Source organism: Sarcophilus harrisii, chromosome 4 (genome assembly GCF_902635505.1).
Source record: "Sarcophilus harrisii chromosome 4, mSarHar1.11, whole genome shotgun sequence".
Lineage (NCBI taxonomy): Eukaryota > Metazoa > Chordata > Mammalia > Dasyuromorphia > Dasyuridae > Sarcophilus > Sarcophilus harrisii.
The window spans coordinates 415,161,138-415,180,892 of NC_045429.1; the positions used below are offsets into that span (position 1 = coordinate 415,161,138).

The 19,755-nt window shown below is 35.2% G+C and overlaps 1 protein-coding gene across 1 annotated transcript in view; it reads left to right on the forward strand.

Annotated features, from left to right (window-relative positions):
- CAPZA1 (capping actin protein of muscle Z-line subunit alpha 1) overlaps nucleotides 1–19,755 on the forward strand; it is a 43,236-nt gene that overhangs the window by 13,443 nt on the left and 10,038 nt on the right. Inside the window, exons 2-3 of the mRNA XM_031967307.1 lie at nucleotides 11,264–11,327; nucleotides 13,320–13,371. Coding sequence (XP_031823167.1) covers nucleotides 11,264–11,327; nucleotides 13,320–13,371 — 116 coding nt within the window. The remainder of the gene's footprint in view (nucleotides 1–11,263; nucleotides 11,328–13,319; nucleotides 13,372–19,755) is intronic.

Below are 19,755 nucleotides of genomic sequence, written 5' to 3' on the forward strand. Positions count from 1 at the left end.
AGCCATTCTCCAACTGATGGACATCCATTCAGTTTCCAGTTTCTAGCCACTACAAAAAGGGCTGCCACAAACATTCTTGCACATACAGGTCTCTTTCCCTTCTTTAAAATCTCTTTGGGATATAAGCCCAGTAGTATGCACAGTCTGATAACTTTCTGAGCATAGTACCAAATCGCTCTTCAGAATGGCTGGATGTATTCACAACTCTACCAACAATGTATCAGTGTCCCAGTTTTCCCCACATCCCTTCCAACATTCAGCATTATCCTTTCCTATCATCTTAGTCGATCTGAGAGGTGTGTAGTATCTCAGAGTTGCCTTAATTTGGAATGTTCATTTCTTGAGATGAATCTGCACAGTTGGAGCAGTTAGATATCTTGGAAAACTTTGTTTAAACTTGTACCCTTTACAGTCTCTATTGTGATATGCAATTTAATCAGTTTGGGTAACTCCTAGTATAGAAACTTTTCTGTGGTTGTACATTAGCAAGTCACATGGTATGAGAGATGAAACAAAAGATATAAGACTTGGGCCCAGTTCTTCTTAGCCCCCAAACTGCTGGTTTCCCCCTCCTCTCACCAGCCTGCTGCTTTGTAAGAATGAAAGTCACACCTTTTAGCCTAGCTTCAAAATGATTAAATAAGTGTAATTATTATCAACATAATGCTCCTTTTAAGTATATGTTGAGAAGCTAATTCACCAAATAGTTCTGTTAGTTGAATGGCCAAAACATATTTCCTTTTAATTATTACATGTAACTACATAAGAGACTCGCCTCAATCTCAAATCATGTCAGGTTAGCAAGAATCTTTGCATAGTGGCACAAAGCAAAATTTCATATAGTCTCATGGAAATAAGATAGAAGGTGTAGAATCAAACCAGAAAAACTATGCAGTAAGAGAAGGGAGAGTGCTGAATCTATAGAACTGATTATGAATATTTTCAGAGGCAAACAATTTAACACCTCCAGATTTAGAGAGAGGTAAAATATTTATTTATTATAGCTTTTTATTTACAAATTATATGCATGGGTAATTTTACAGCATTGGCAATTGCCAAACCTTTTGTTCCCATTTTTTCCCTCCTTTCCCCCATCCCCTCCCCCGATGGCAGGTTGACCAGAATATGTTAAAGTATAAATTAAATACAATATAAGCATACATGTCCTAACAGTTATTTTGCTGTACAAAAAGAATCAGAGTTTGAAATAGTGCACTATTATTAGCCTGTGAAGGAAATCAAAAATACAGGTGGACAAAAATAGAGGGGTTGGGAATTCTATGTAATGTTTCATAGTCATCTCCCAGAGTTCTTTCGCTGGGTGCAGCTGGTTCAATTCATTACTGCTGTATTGGAGCTGCTTTGGTTCATCTCATTGTTGAAGATGGCCACGTCCAGCAGAATTGATCATCATATAGTATTGTTGTTGAAGTATATAAGGATCTCCTGCTTCTGCTCCTTTCACTCAGCATCAGTTCATGTAAGTCTCTCCAGGCCTTTCTGAAATCCTACTGGTCATTTCTTACTGAACAATAATACTCTATAATATTCATATACCACCATTTATTCAGCCATTCTCCAATTAATGGGGCATCCACTCAGTTTCCAGTTTCTTGCCACTACAAAGAGAACTGCCGCAAACATTCGTGCACATACAGTCCCTTTCCCTTCTTTAAGATTTCTTTGGGATATAAGCCCAGTAGTAACACTGCTGGATCAAAGGGTATGCAGTTTGATAACTTTTTGAGCGTAGTTCCAAATTGCTCAAGAGAGGTAAAATATTAACAGATAATGTCAAAAATTACATAAGCAAGTAACACAAACCTTTTCTTTTTCTACCTAGACGGAAGCAAGATATCTAGGTTACCAATAACAGATCTAGCCACAGACTTTGCAGTAATGTCAAGTTTTCTAGAATAACACAGGCCTAGGTTTCTGTTTCCACATAAATAATCTTTTTTTTTTTATTTTATTTTTAATTCACATTGCTTTATGAATCGTGTTGGGAGAGAAAAATCAGAGCAAAAGAGAAGAACCATGGGAGAAAGGGGGAGGGGGAGAGTGAACATAGTATGTGTTGATTTACATTCAGTCTTAGTTCTTTTTCTGGTTGCAGATGGCATTTTCTGCCCAGAGTCTATTGGGATTTCTTTGGATCACTGAACCACTGAAAAAAACTAAGTCTTTCATAGTTGATCATAGCACAATCTTTTTTAACTTGTTTCACTCAGCATCAGTTCCTGTAAATCTTTCCAGGCCTTTCTACAATCAGCTTGTTCATAATTTTTTAGAGAGCAATAATATTCCATTACCACAACTTGTTCAGCCATTCCCCAATTGATGGGCATATATTAATTTTCCAATTCTTTGCTAATACAAAAAGAGCTGCTACAGACATAGTAATTTGCACTAGTGGGTCCTTTTTCCTCTTTTTTACATCATCAGCATCATCCTTAATACAATTTCACATTTACAAAACATTGGTCTTCTACCAATCCTGTAAAGTGGATAGTATAAGTAATATTCCTATTCTTTAGATAAGGAACCTGAAGTCTAGGGAGATTGTCCCGGGATAATATAATGAATGCCAAAGTGAAGAATTCTCTTTGACTACTGTTTTTTGTTTTGTTTTTTGCTTTTCCAACCTACTTCCTGGAAATGATACTTTAGTTCAATTTACCTTAATAGATTTTTATATTGAGAATAACTCTAATTCTGTGAATCATTTCATATTTTTCAGATAATCTTTTGCATTCAGTAGAGATACCATGAGGGGCAGAGAAGTGGATAGATTCCAGGATTTGATAAATGATTGAATTCCTCTTTTATGAAAGAACTGAAATGTAAAAATTTAGACTGTTTGGATCTTAAGTATCTTTTTACATAGAAACAGCATTGTAATTCTGTCATATTCAGTACAGCCAATGCTGTCTTAATAGTAATTCTAAGGAGAAGGGAATAGGAGGGGCTAGCTCAGTTTGCTGGGGTGGGTTCTAAGGGCAATGATGAATTAAGTACAGATTCAGAGCAGTCAAGCCCTCTAATTGCTGTTGACCCAGATAGCTCCAATGTAGAAAGTGAGGCTGGTGGCTTTGCCCAATCCTTTCTCCCTTAAATCCAATTCATGGGCATGTCATGAGATCACCTCTCTGATATTCTGATAGGACAAACAACAGGACTCTAGAGGCAGTAATAAATTAAATACAGATTCAAAGCAGTCAAGTCCTTCTAATTACTGTTAAAACTAAATACTTTGCCTCCCCAGTAACACAATCTTTAAATGATTCAGCCACTTTTATTATGCTTTATTTTTTGAAACAGTATGATATGATGTGAAGAACAATAGTCTTGAAGTCAGGAAAAACCTGAGTTTAAGCATATTTACCTCTCACAGATACTTAATACATGTTTGCTGAATTGAATCCTTGCTTCAAGATTTATTAGTTATGACTTGGAAAAATCACTGAGACTCGATTTCATTTCTTTAAGATGGAGTTATTTACATTTCACAACATAATAAATTTCACTTGTCAGAAATGTGCTACATAAGTTTGAGTTGTCATTGCTATTGCTATCATTGTTGCCCTGAAGTTTAGTGGTATGGTGGGAAAGCGCTTCTATCTAAACATTTTTTTTTAGCCTGCTTCCCCATTTTTTAACTGCTTTATATTTTTAATGCTAACCACACAACTACCTTAACATACTAAAATATTTTCTTGTGTTAGACACAAAAAGGGCCAAACTGACCTGTATTGTGCTAAAGGAAAAAGAAGTCTATTGTTCAGTATAAATTTTCAAAACTTACAGAACTGGTTTTGTATGATACCCAGGGCCAATGATTATTTCTTCTTGGACTACACACACACACACACACACACACACACACACACACACACACAATAGAAATCCATCTTCCTGTCTCCTCTCTCCCCCACCCACCCCACCTTCCCACCATCTACTCCCTATGAAAGTAGTTGGCATATGTTCTTTTTTTTTTTTTTTTTTTTTGGTATTCATGATTAGTAGTGGTTTTATTAGATCAAAAGATATGCATGAATTTAGATACCTTTGGAAATATATTTTTTTTGATCTTTGATCAATTGGGGCATGGGTATTCTGTTTTATAAATTTGACTCAGTTCCCTCTATATTTGAGAAATAAGGCCTTATTAAAGAAACTTGCTTCAAAATTCTTTTTATCATTTTTAATGCTAATGGTATCCCCTCCATTTATTCTATTCTCTTTCTCCTTTTACCCTGCCTATTCTTTTTTTTTTTTTTTTTTTTTTTAATTTAATAGCCTTTTATTTACAGGATATATACATGGGTAACTTTACAGCATTAACAATTTTGGCATATGTTCTTATTTTATTTGTATGTCTGCATTGTATAATCTCATACCAAAACCCTCTCCCCTCAAGACTTTGTGGTCCAGTTTGAATGTTGCATGTATCATTGAAGCTTCTGCTCTCCTCACTCCTGACTTCACTATAAAACCCTTCTGACTTCCCATCCCTAAAATAGCTCCCTTATGCTTAGAACAGTATAAATATGCCTCTTTTAAAAAGAGAGTGAATTGGACATTTCCATCAACTTTGCCAATCTGATGGATGTGAGATGGAACCCGAGTTGGTTTAATTTGCATTTCTATCATTATCATCATCAATATTTATTAGTGATTTGGAGCATTTTTTTTTTCAAATAGCTTATTGGTAGCTTGGATTTCTTTCTTAGAAAACTATCTGTTCATATCTTTTGACTCAATTGGAGTAAAGAAGGCTTTCTTAATGACTTTAACCTAGAAGGGGAGAAGAGAGGCAAATAGTAGTAAATAGTAATGCAGGAACTAGTAGATTGGGAGAGATTGAGGAATAAAGAGTAGGGAATGATAGAGGAGACAGTCTGTTGGAAAAGATGGAATCAGATAAGATTAAAGATGCATTTAGCAAGGATGATGTTGAACTTCTTCATGAGAAAGGTGAAGGTGAAGATAGACTTCTGAGGGATGAAAGATGGGAAGGAGCTTTTGTGGAATGATCTGTTTTTTGAATGAGGTATGAGTTGAGTCAGCTGAGAGAGTTGGGGTATTCTGGAAGGTATGAAGAGGGATGGACAGATTTGAAGTAGCCCTTTGAAGAGCAAATCTATTAGGGAGGTCTAAAAGGATTCCACTGTTGATTTGGGCCCTGTTAAAATTATGCAACATAATACTTATTTTGTATTTAATTTATACTCTGATATATTTAACATGTATTGGTCATCCTGTCATCTAGGGGAGGGCGTGGAAGGAAGGAGGGGCAAAATTGGAACAAAAGGTTTGGCAATTGTCAATGCTGCAAAATTACCCATGCATATAACTTATAAATAAAAAGCTATTAAAATTTTAAAAAAAAATTGTGTAACATAAATTTGTAGCAAAGACCAGAAACTTAAACTGGGTTAAACAGTGATTTAAAAAAAAAAAAAAAAGACAACTAGAAATTACATTAAGTGATTTTTTTTTTTTTTTTTTTTTTTTTACACCTGAAAACCCAGACAAATGCCTACTGTCAGTAGCAAAGGGAGCAACCGACAAAGCCAATACAGACTTAGATAAACAATCTGGCAGCTTCCTAACATGACTAGAGACAGACTAGAAACCTGAGGCTTGCATGACTAAATTTCTGCCTCAGAGCATCAAAATAGGCTTCTCCACCTCATCCTCCAGGGCAAACACAATCTTCACAGATGTGTGGGCACAAGCACACACTCATCTAGAGGTGTAAAACCTTGGAAACTCCTGTGAGCAGCTTTAGAAATGACTAATTTAAACAGATTTTGGTTTTGGGGGGGGGGGTCCTAATTATAGATGACTCTAAGAAGAAGGAGCTAGTAATTTTGTGACAACTCAAGTTGTGACACAGGGGAAAAAATTTTCCTCAAGAACTAAACAAATGCCTACAAGAAGCAAAATTGACATTGAAAAATGAAATAAAAACTCTTGAACAAAGAACCTGAAGAAGTATAAATAGCTTAGAAGGGAAAGTGGTCATTCTTAACTAATTTACAGATTCCTTAAGAACTAGACTATAGGCCAATTAGAAATCCAATTCCAAGGACAAAAATAAAAGATTAAAATGAGTGAAAGAATATACAAGATAATTTGGTATTTAAAAAACTGACCTGAAAAAACAGGTAGAGGTCATTTAAGAATCATTAGACTCCTTGAAAACATGTTTTGTTTTGTTAAATCCTGGGAAATTTATTTCAGGAAAACTTCCCAACTGTATTTGAACCAGAGGGCGGCAAAATGTAAAATACAGTAAGTACCTCCTGAAAGAAACACCAAAAAGAGAAGTCCCAGGAATATCACAGATTTCTATATCAAAGAAAATAATGCCACAAGCATGTAGAAAAGAGTTCAGTACCAAGGAAATGCGGTTAATATAACACAAGACCTGACAGCATCTTCCATACATCATAAATCTTAAAAGAATATTGCAAAAGCCAAAAGAACTAGATTTACAGGGAATAATTTACCCCTCAAAATTATTAATACAATTCTAAAAGAGGAAAAAACCCTAGATTTTTAATGGACTAGAGGATTTTAAATCATTTCTGATGAAAAGATCAGAGCTGGGTAGGAGCTTAGTAATACAAATACAAAAGCCCAGAAAACAGCAGAACAATCATTATATTTGCACAATTGGAAGGAACTGATAATGTAAGACTAGAGCTTCAGCTCCAGAGTCTGGAGAACCTGAATTCAAATCTGGCCTCAGTAACTAAGTGACCTTGGACAAGTCACTTTACTCTGTTGCCTTAGTTCCTCATCCGTAAAATCAGCTGGAGAAGGAAATGCTGAACCCTAGTATCTCTTCCAAGAAAACCTTAGGTGGAGTCAGGGAGATTTGGACTAACAAAACATCCTAAGAATAGATTAAGACAAAACAAAACCTTGATGTTTTCTAAGAGCATTGAAGAGAGCTAATAAGAAAAATAAGGTCCTTGGATGTAGATTCTGTTTTAGAGATTTTAAGAGAATAAAGAGGAGAGGGTAATAAGCTGCTGTAGAAAAAAAGGAATAATAATAATAAATATTTAAACATGGAGGAAAAGAGAGAGAGGAGTGGGTATAGATGACCCTCTTAGTGAAATACACAGTATTGAACATAGATACAATTTGGTATATAAATACATTAAATCCAGTAGACCTAGCAAGATGGAAGAGAGGGATCAGTATGAGATGCTAGAATCCCGAGGAATGCCACAAGCAAAACAAACTTCCTAATAATTCAGAGGGAGATTAATGGAGGAAAAGAATATCAAAGAAGTAGCATGTAAGAATGTACCCATTTGGGAAAACCTGTGCAAATTGTGGTGTATGAACATTATAAAATATTATTTTACCATAAGAAATGACTTAAATGAATGATTTCAGGGAAACCTAGGAAGATTTATATTATAATCACAATTATAAAGAAAAACAACTTTGAAAGACTTGAGAATTCTGTGAATACCTGTCTAGAGTATTTAGGATAAAACATGCTAGTCCCATTTTGACTAAAGAACTAGTAGATTTGAGGTGGAGAATAAGATATGCATTTTTGGACAATGTGGGAATTTGTTTTGCTTGATTGTGCATATTTGTTGCATAGGATTGGTATTTTTTTTTTTCCCTTCCAATGGGGATGGAGTAGAAAAGTTAAAAAGGATAGAGGGATAGAGTAGCCAAGGCAGGGTGGGGGGAATATGGGGAGGAAATCACTGAGTTATCTTTCTCTTCCCCCCACTTAATGCTGAGAAGAGAAAAAGAAAGGAAAATAAGCAGTAATTTTGAATGCTACATATTGAATTCTTTTAAGAAAAAAAGCACTTGGGGCAGCTAGGTAACATAGTGGATAGCATACCAGCCCTGAAGTCAGGAGGACCTGAATTCAAGTCTGGTCTCAGACACTTAATCCATGCTGGCTGTGTGACTCTGGGCAAGTCACTTAACCCCAATTGCCTCAGCAAAAAGGAAAAAAAAAAGAAAAAGCACTTTTACACAAATCTTCAATATTCTGTACCCTCTTTTGTTCAGTATATATATATATATATATATATATATATATATATTGTGTGTGTGTGTGTGTGTGTGTGTGTGTGTGTGTGTATATATATATAGGAATGGCCATTTTATTTTAGTCAAGAATATTTTTTAAAAGAGAAGGGGGTGGAGTCAGTATTACTGGACAGGAAATAGTTGAAAGTAAAATAAACTTCCTACCAGCAGTGTCCATTCTCATACAAAGGACATCCAGTGTCTTCCTAGCTATGGCTCAGACTAGACATGTGATCCTATCCCTTCTTTGCCTTTTCAGACAGTGTAATATAAGAAGGTAGTGTAGTGGAAAAAATATTGTTGTGCAGGAGTCAAAAGAGCAGCTGCATTAATAGTCTGCCATTGATACTTTCTGGTTGTATGATCTTGAGCAGATCATTTTAAATTTCTTGGGCCTCAGTTTCCTCATCTATAAAATGTGAAAGTTGGATTAAATAGCTTCTAAGTTAACTTTCGGATGTGAATCTAAAATCCTGTTATCTTCATCTCTGCCATTTAAAATGCCTAGCTTTCTTCAAGATTCAGATCAGGTACAATCTTTTTTGATAATAAGCCTTCCCTGATTCCTTCCTGTAATTATTTTATATTTACTTATTTGTATATATCTTTCCCGTGAATAAAATGTAAATTCTTTGAGGGCAGGCAAAATTTTTGTCTTAATATCCCCAGTGGTAGGACAGTGCCTTGTACTTAGTAAGAACCGAATAAATGCTTATTAAAATGAATTTTAAAATCCAGAGGACATCTAGTTTGAAGAGTTTCCTGTGTTCTACAAGTCTTCTGTTTATGTTCACCATGCTTTTCCAAAACTAAGACTTTTTATTGACCCCCCCACCCAAACAAATATTCTAATTAGCAAAAATTTTAACTCTATAAGCAATACCCACTTGATGAAAACAACTGTTTTTCCAGTTGTTTTTGAGATTGAAAGCATACGCATACTTGGATTAAGAAAATGCTCTTTCAGGACCAGGAGATCATTATATACTTCAACAACAATACTATATGATGACCAGTTCTGATGGACCAGGCCATCCTCAGCAACGAGATCAACCAAATCATTTCCAATGGAGCAGTAATGAACTGAACCAGCTATGCCCAGAAAAAGAACTCTGGGAGATGACTAAAACCATTACATTGAATTCCTCAATCCCTATATTTATGCACACCTGCATTTTTGATTTCCTTCACAAGCTAATTGTACAATATTTCAGAGTCTGATTCTTTTTGTACAGCAAAATAACGTTTTGATCATGTATACTTATTGTGTATCTAATTTATATTTTAATATATTTAACATCTACTGGTCATCCTGCCATCTAGGGAGGGGTGGGGGGTAAGAGGTGAAAAATTGGAACAAGAGGTTTGGCAATTGTTAATGCTGTAAAGTTACCCATGCATATATCCTGTAAATAAAAGGCTATTAAATTTAAAAAAAAATGCTCTTTTTCTTTTGAGAGATATACCTTTACCCAGAAGAAGGGTGGTATCCATCATGGATGGCCATCCCTACCCTGATCAGCCCATATCTATTATATTTGGGATTCTGTGTTTTAAGAAGGATCTTGACAAGAAGTGTGACTAGGAGAGTGAAAATACTAAAAAACAAACAAACAAAAAAAAAACATGCTGTATGTGGTTCGATTAAGAACAAGGGAGGATTGAGCTTGAAAAAGGAAATAGACTTGAGAAGTATACATTATCTTTAGGTAATTGAGGAGCTACTGTGTAAAAGATTCTGCATTGCTCTGTTTGGCCTCATAGAGGGAGAACTAGTAGCAGTGGGTGAGAGTTAACAAATTCAAGTTTTCTGCTTACTATGAGGAAAAATAACCATACAGAGCTGTCCGTGGATAGTAGGTTCCATATACTAGAAGTCTTTGAGTAGAGGCTGGATAAACCTCTGACCTTTCATCTCTTAGATTTTGATCATTTGTCCTTTATATAATGTGCAAATGATGGGTTTTCATACCATTAAGTCAAATGTTAGAAAATCTCTAAAAACCCTTATTTCACTGACATATCAAAATGATTCCTTTGTAGATGTTGCCAGATTGTATAGCAAATAGTTAATATTTTTTGCAAAAGACACTTGTAAGTTGTTTCTATTTCAAATGTAGATCTAAGAAAGATTACTAGTTAGCAATCCAACAATTCTACAGTACTTTTTCTTTTTGCCATCTACAGTGACCCTTCAGAATATTAAATGAGTAGAGGGTTCTGTTCTAAATTGCTTCTAAATTATTATTAGTGATCCTTTGTCTGTCTCCTGTCTCCTTCCTGCCCTATGCATACACACACCTATATTTTTAGAAGTACAGAATTTTTATTGTTGCCTCCTCATTTCTTACCTGACTGCCCTGTTTTGGGTTTTTACTGACTGACTTCCCCATGCCAGGTCTCTTTTGCTCTTCCCTTCCCCACTCACTTTTCTTTGAGTATTAACTTCCCCCTTCAGATCAGAAGCTCCTTGGGGACAGGAACTGTCTTTCTTTTTTCTTATTTGTATCTCCCCAACATAATACAGTTCTTGGCACATAACCATTGATAAATGTTTTATTCACTCACCTTGTTTGCAAAAAATTCACCTTACTGTCCCCAGAGTAATATATCTTCTCCCCTACCTCCAAAAATTGGATGTTTCCAAACTGTAAAAGGCACTGTATTCCCTAGGATTTTCATCCTATCTGATCCATTTAGAATCTAAAGGGGTCCTCAAACTTTTTAAATAGGGGGCCAGTTCACTGTCCCTCAGACTGTTGGAGGGCCGGACTATAGTAAAAACAAAAACTTTGTTTTGTGGGCCTTTAAATAAAGAAACTTCAGAGCCCTGGGTGAGGGGGATAATCGTCCTCAGCTGCCGCATCTGGCCTGCGGCCGTAGTTTGAGGACCCATGATTTAGATATTAATAACTAATGTATATTTTCTGAAATCAAGACTTGAGAGATAATAAGTAAGATACAAATGTATATGAATTTTTTATTCTAGGGACTAAAGAGAAAAAAGAATTGAAATCCATTTTCCTGAATGTATTATTCTGTAATGAAAATTGATCTTTTTCCCCTAAAGTTAAAATGATTAGACAAACACATATACCCCATAATCAGACATATGTTAATACTGTGACCATTTACATTAGCTACTATATCATTAATCATTAATTCTCTTCATTTCCTATAGGTACGGATAGCTGCCAAGTTCATTACTCATGCTCCGCCAGGAGAATTTAATGAAGTATTTAATGGTGAGTAGTTAAACATCAGTGAATGGTTAAATTATTAAATGATAGCTTCATTAGAAAAAGAGAATGTAATAACTTGACCTTGTAGTTTTCTCTTTATCATTACAAATCATTACTTTAAATCTCTTTAAGCTAGAAACTTTAATAATCCATAATATCCATATACCAGGGTTCCATATCATCTTTTCTATTTACCTCAATCTCCAAAACATGAATGAGAAACAGAAATGAGGCTTAGAACAAAAATTATCAAGGACTAACAAGAAACATATAGTCCCAAAATTTGAACCCAAATTATAGACAGTATGAATTAAATTTTAAAAATAAAATAAAAAAGCATATGCCTGTGTTCTGATTTATTATTTGATTATTTCTTGAGATTCAAAAACAGACCATCCTGTGTTGTTATTAAGTTCCAGAATTTTCTGTGCTCTTTGACCATAATTAAATTCCAGTTTTTCAATCTAGGGCAGTCACTTTATTTTAAGATTCTAGATAGGAATAATATTGGAATAACAAAATGTAAACAGTTAAAAAAAAATCAGCATGCCAGCTGTTAATATTTCATGAATCAACCTAGTGTAACAAAAGCAGAATAAGGTCAATAATCATTTACCATGCTGGTTGACAAGTGCTGATCATTTGGGATGGGAGGCACTAATTATTCCCCCAGATTCCCTATTTTTAAACATAAATACCAAACAAGTAATTCTGATACTTTCATTGCAACTAGAAAGTATTTAAACTTTGACTTTATATCATTTTAACCCTTAATTTTTTGAAATAAACTTTAGTCCTCTACTTGATAAGCTAATAAATTACATATACTTTCCTGTGGTATGGTGCCTATTTTTAGGGCATACCAGATGCTTGTTTCTGCTTGCTAAGAGTTTTTTGAGTACCAGTATCCTCTGGTTCCCTCTCTCATCCATGTCCAGCAAACTGAATTAAGGCACACCTATTTAAAAGTTTGATCCCTTATCATTGATCAGTGTCCAGTGTTTACAGAAGATTTCTTTTATTTCTATCTAGATGAATGTGTCAAGATCTTCTAAGATAACAAGGACCAAGAATGTTAATCATATTTGATTATAAAAAGATATTGGAGTAATGTCATTTGTTATAAAATCCTTCGAGAGAGACCTTTGATATTTTTTGTTTACACAATATCTTCTTTGAAAATAGTAGATGTAAAGTCTGAGACACAGTGTGGCAGTGTGGGTTAAGGACCTGCTTCAAGTCCCCTCTCTGACTCATCCTGGCTTTATGACCCTTGGCAGGTCACTTAATCTCTTCCTTCTAGGAATTTTTCTAAGACTAAGTTATACAGCAATACTATATGATGACCAGTTCTGATGGACCTGGCCATCCTCAGCAATGAGATCAAACCAAATCATTTCCAATGGAGCAGTAATGAACTGAACCAGCTATGCCCAGAGAAAGAACTCTGGGAGATGACTAAAAACCATTACATTGAATTCCCAATCCCTATATTTATGCCCACCTGCATTTTTGATTTCCTTCACAAGCTAATTGTACAATATTTCAGAGTCTGATTCTTTTTGTACAGCAAAATAACGGTTTGGTCATGTATACTTATTGTATATCTAATTTATATTTTAATATATTTAATATCTACTGGTCATCCTGCCATCTGGGGGAGTGGGTGGGGGGTAAGAGGTGAAAAATTGGAACAAGAGTTTTGGCAATTGTTAATACTGTAAAGTTACCCATACATATAACCTGTAAATAAAAGGCTATTAAATAAAATTAAAAAATAAAAAAAAAGACTAAGTTATAAAGTGCTCATCTGCATGAAATCACAGATCCAGTTTCTATGACTATTCCTGTACTTAGAACTTGTTTACAATTGTTAACAGATGGTAATATATTCATACAAATATTAGCTATATGATGCCTAATAACCTAACCTAGATGTTACTAAAAAAATTTGGTCTATTTATCCTTTTCTCAATCTTTTCATTTCCCTCCCAGATGTCCGGTTACTACTTAACAATGACAATCTTCTCAGGGAAGGGGCAGCTCAGTAAGTATTTTTTTAAAATTTACTTTAGTCTACCTAATTTTAATGTTGAATACTTTATTTGTAGAGAACCAGACCTAATAAAAAGTCAATAAAAATTTATTAAATACTATGCACCCAGGCCCTGTGCTAAGCAATGCTAATTTGCATCTAGTTAGTTATTATAATGAATATACTATATTCAGTTCAAGTGTAAGTATATTACTAGTTTAAAAAAAGTTACAGGTTACTCTTTTATGTAAAAGAATTTTTAAAGTTTTTCAGGGTATCTCTCAAAAAGTTTCTGACAAAAAAATCTAGAACTTTAGTGTCCCTGCACACAGGCCATCTATAACATTTTAGATAGCTGTCTATCGGTTAATTATAAATTGTTCATATCTTTAAGAGTTCATAGAGACCTTGCACAGAATCATTAATAATATTGTCATCAAGATACACCACAACTCATGCACAAAATTATATAGTGACTTCAGACTTTAATGCCTAGGTTAGACTTCATAAAATCTTAGAGCAGTTAGGATTCTCAGATGTCATTTAGTCTAGCCTTTTACTCAGTGCAAGAACAACATCCTTCTAGGTAGAACAGTCCTCTCATTTTCATTTATTTAAACTTGTCAAGGCTTATCTAAAATAAAAAAGCTCTTGCTACTATGCTATAAACAAACTAGAATATAAAGCCCTATTTTAGGCACTATGTATATGCATTGGAATGGAAATCATATCTGGGCCAGAAAGATGCAGACACAAGAAAATAAATTTCAAGAAGTATCTCCAATTACTATTTATGAATGGAGGGTGTGTAAGTGATAAAACATAGAAACAATTCCTTGAGAGCATGCCTCAGTGGTCATGAGGGCTGAATTGGCCAGTTCTTAACAGGTAGAATTCTAGTCTGCTGTAATGCTCCCCATGCCAAGGTCCTACTTTACTAACTCACAAAGTAGTTTGCTCAATTTTCAGACAAGTATAATTTTTCAAAAATTCATCTAATTTCAATGGAAATTTGCCTGCAACTTTCACTCGTTAATCTTAAAATAACAACAAAAATCAAATCTTTTACATGCCACTTTTTAAAATTAATAATCCTTCATACAAATCTCCAGTTCACAATTCACTCCCCCATTATGTACAATCTCTCAGAACTGTTGAAATTGTTCTCTGCCACCTTATAAATTAGTAACTCAGGCTATGTGTATTTTAGCTGTTTGTCACTTCTTAAAAAGCAAGTCATATGCTTTAACTTTTATCAATAGTAATAACAGTCTTACTAAGAATTGTTGTTATGTAAAGTTATCTTTATGTAGACACCTATTATATTTGTTCCCTTTTTTGTGGTCTTTTTATCATATTAACACTTGTTAATTTCATATGACCGTTCCTCCTAAGACATTCTGAGAGATTCTTTACCATCTTTGTAATCTTCATCTGATGGTGCTTTATATTTTCATTCATTCCCTCAAGCATCAGCTAGAGCTGCACATCTTGTAGTACAGTGTAGTCTAGTTAGTATGTGTAACAAAAGTATTACTTCTTCTTTGGAGACTTTCTAATAACATAGGCAAAAATATGTTAGGTTTTTTTGTTTTGTTTTGTTTCTTTCCTTTTTGGACCTAATAATGGGATTCCATCTCTTTAGGAAAGCTTCTAGTGAAGAAATTACCTCTATTAATGTCTGTTGGTGTCTGCTCTGTGGTTCATGTTCTTAAAGTAGTGAGACATTGAGAGGCTCAGTGACTTATCTGGAGTCACACATCCAAGTCTGTTTCAGAGGCAGGACTAGAATCTATTTCTTTACAACTCTGAGCCTAGCTCTCATCTCCAATGCCACAGATTTTTCTAAGCACCTAAAATATTTGCTGTTATAATAGGTCTTGTATAATCAACTTAAAATGTTGATTGAGTAATCCATCATTATCCCTTTCAGTTTTGTGCTTTTTGCCCATTTGTTAAGCTCAAAAAACTTTCTTCTCCTTCATAACCAATCCATCACAAGATCTCTGTATCATCTCTTTTAAATCCCTTTCTCATCGTTGTACCCTATACCTTTTTCGTCTTCTGACTGAACTAAAATATATTCCTTATTTGTCTCAATGCCTTCAGTCACTCCTCTACCCCATCCTTTACAGAGCTGCCAAAGGGACAGAACTGATGATGTCATATTAGTATGCAAAAGCCCTCAGTAACTTCTCATTGCCACCACTTAAGATCCTCTCGTCTGGTTTCAGTTTTATTTCCTATTACTTCTCTTCGATTGCTCTGCATCCCAGCCAAACTGGCTTCCTGGCTTTTCCCCTTGAAATAAATATGCCATCTTCCTTGTGTAAGGGGAGTCAGATGAAATGCTAAGAGTAAAATGAAATAGTAAGATTCCCACCTCCCCACACACTCTGGGCCTCCACCTGCCTGTCCGCTCAAAGTGCAGTCTCTCAAAAAGTCACTAGGTGGGGCTCTGAGCTCAAGCTGCTCCTGTTTCCTTTTCTCTCTCAGAAAGGCATAGCTTGCCTCTGCTAAGTTCTCCCACTTTGAGATTTTCTTTTAGTAATTGGCCCAGATAGGTTTAAAAATACAAATGGTAGCATATAAACTCTTTAAGGACCATTCTGTTTTCTTCTGTATTACAAGCTCCTACCACTGTTGCTGCCCATTGTCACTACTTAATAGACATTTGTCAACCAGTAGCTTGTTTCATATCAAAATGCCTATTCTGTTCTATTAAGCTTATATTCTTCCTGATTTAATATAAGCCAGAAGATTACATACTCACATTATAGATCTAAAATACATTTACTGTGCAGAATTGTAAAAATACTGTATTAAAACTCTTCAGTAACTAGTAGTCACCTGCTGCTGAATCTGAAATTCCAATTCCAGTGGTTGTCATAGTTCCTATTAAGGTCTGAGTTCTAAACTAACCCTTCAGATAGGCCCCTAAGGGCTCTCTGCAGAGGAATTTTATCAGACATCTCTCCAGTATCAAAGTCACAAAGAAAATTGCTAGAATCTCTCTACTCAGTGGAAGGTATCCTCTGCATTCAACCAGTCTGTGTCTAAAATGTACTCCCTCTTCATCTCTGCCTTTTAAAATCTTTTTCTTCCTTCACCATTCTTCAACTCAGTTGCTATTTTCTCAATGAAATCTACCCTGATGCCATTTATGGAAAGTGTTAGAGGACTTGTATTTTTATTAATGCTTGTTTATTAATATGTTGCCTCACTAGCAAAGGAATATAATCTAGAGGGCACAAACTCTTTTTTTTTTTTTTTTTTTTTAATCTCTGGTCTTAGCACCCATGTTTAGTAGGTACTTAATAAGTCTTTTATATCTTCATGTCATTTAACATACCTCTAAAGGTTTTGAATATTATTAATCAACTCTTTTTGTAAAGTTGTTCAACTAAATCCTTCCAATTATTCTATCATCTAAACAGAATATCTCAATGTTATTCAAGATATATGAGGTCACAGAGAGTCTAAAAACTGAACAATGGTGGACAAGAAACTGTGTTCTTGATAACTAAACTCCAACTTGACCCATCTCCCCATTGAGAAGGGGCAATTAATGTCACCAGGAACACATTAACCCCCAATCTTGGCCATAGTACTTTATATTGAGACTTTTTTTTTTCCTTTTAGAGGCTCTAGACTCACTGGATTACTTCTACCTGGGGTCCAGTTGGCCTCTGTATGGTAGACTCTATACTTAAGTATACTTAGTAGATGAAGTCAGGAAGACTTGGATTTAAATCTTACCTCAGACTTTTATTTATTTCTTCATCTCCAAAATGAGGCTAATAATAACACTTGCCTCACAGACTTGCTATAATGATAATGTCTTGATGTTTTGATTATCCAGGCTCCCTCTTGCAAGATTTTGAGTTCCAATTTTTTTTCCCCCCTCTCTCCCCAAGTAATCTGATATAGGTCATACATGTACAATGCACTTTGCACCAAGTTTCAGAAGAGTCCTGGTAGGCTCCTGCAATTGAACCTCCTATAACTCTACCAGTTGCTTATAGGAGAAAGAAAAACCAAAAAAAAGTCTGGTTTGCTCAGATGATAGTGGGTGCTCAGTTCCAACACACAGAATAGTTATCATTGAGCACTTGGATTTGGGGGCCATCTAGATGTAATAAGTGTGTGGTATTGATGGGGGATGGTATGAGAGTATGACTGGTTTCTAGTTTGTAGGGAAAGGCCCTTCCTTCCCTTTGGTGCATCAAGCTTTCATGGATCCTACCAGGAGAGAAGAACTAACTTGTCATGATGTTTTCTCTGGTGGGATATTGGACACCAGCCTAGGAGCTGATTTGATTAGCCTCTTGGCCAATGAGATGTGAAGACTGCTACAATAGGGTCGGCTGTGTTTTGGAGGTGATGGTTGACATTACTGGTACCAGTCAGCTGCAGCTCAAATTTTGATATAATATGTTACAGGATCTCAAGTCTGAGTGTGACAGCTGTTGTCAACCCATATTTCATTGAGTGGTTGCTCACGTTGGCACCTTTGCCTGGTACATTGACAAGGTAACATGAGTTTATAGTGAAATTGGTTCAGATACCAAGGCAGGAAACACTGTTGAGGACTTGGGGGAGCAGGAAAAATGGTCAAGCCGTCAGCCAGACAGCCACCAACAGGCTGCATAGGAGTTTCCCATGCCAGAGCCTGAGAGGCTCAGAAGACTTCCCGAAGGTTGACAAGGGGCTATTGGTAGCAGCAATGTATATTTTGAATGAAACACAACAGGATTTTTTTTTTTTTTTTTAAGATATTCTTTTAAATCAGTGGGAAATCAGTACTTCTCTTCTCCCTGATTGTCAGTAACTGTTTTTATATAGGCTCCTCTGTGAGCATGAGTCTAAGGAACAAGAACTACATTAAGGGAACCATATAATAAAAAGGGGCAGTGTGACCACACTGATAGCACTATATCAGGCACACCTCTTACACTTGGATAGTTAACTTGTATTTCATTGTATTTCATTACCTAGGTTGTTTTAGGGAGAAGAAAGAGAAGTGACACGCTTGAACTAAAAGATTTGGTCCCCCCCCCCCCCTTTTTTTTTTTTTTTTTTTTTTAGATTGAAATGTGAATCTGTATGCTTTAGTCAGGGTTGCACATGACTCAGCTGTGGTATCAGACTATGCTACTCAGCTATGTTCCTAGAGTATATCTTCTTGAGACACGTGTTTAAGTGCTTTTAACCTGTATTAAATGGTTGTATTGAACATAGTTTAGGTAGCACTTCTTATATTTAATCTCCATTCTTGTAGCTTTAAATCTTATAAACATTCAGTCTCCCTTTGCTTATTTTTTCCTGTGAGTATTTATCATAAAGTATTCTTAGAAACAAATGTGTTTTGGGCTCCCATTTATAATTTTTTCTTTATGCTACAACCTGTGCCTGTTTACTGTTGTAAGGCTTAGCAAAAGGAAATTATTCATTTAGAAATCATGAAATTTGCTGAAGTAGGAGACCATACTTAAAGGGAGTTGGGAATGAGACAGCTTAAAACATGCTGGGTATAGTCTTTACATCTTTTATCATTTGGTGAATAATAAAAGTGTAGGAAACAATCACTCTCTTTGTTCAGTTGTGCTTGATTATTTACAAGGTTCAAAATATTTTGTTGTTTTGGGCTATGGTTGATTTTTTGGTCTTAAAAAAAAAAGATGGGGTTTATCTTTTGGGGGAAATTCATTTATTGTTTTGGTTTCTTCTGACAAGCCTTACAAATAGGGATTTCTGAGATGTCTGGGGGTAGAAGCAAGGAACAAAAAAGATAGACTTGTTAAGTGAATTCTGGCAAAGGACTAATGATTTCCAGCAATTGGAGAGCTCAGAGCAAAACTATTTATTTGTATCATTTGATCTGGTTTTGTTAGCTCCATTTATAGTGGTTATTAGATAACCAGAAGCCAAGACAGATACAATTCCATAACTCCTCAACAAAGCAAATAAATAGAATTTTTTCCTTTGAGTCCCAAAATAATACTTTTAAAAATATATTGTTTGGTGATTATATTTTTTCTGGTTAATTATTGTGGCCCTTTCCCCTTTTCACTATTAACACTCAGCTCTCTGCCTGTGTTTCTATTTCAAGACTTGCACATGAAATTTAACTTTCTTCAAATCCTTACCATTCCACTCATTACGTTTTAGTACCTCGCTCAGTCTTGATCCTACCTTTATAACTCTATCATTGCCTGTTCAGTACATGGATGTTTAACTGGCATTCTGTGTAAACAATAAGCATTATTAAGTGACAGCTCTGTATAAGAGACCAAGGAATCCGGAAAATAGGAATTTTTCCTATTTTCTGACTTCTGACCCTACATATAGCTAGTAGAAGCAAGCCATTTAACCTCTTACGGCCCCAAGAGCTTC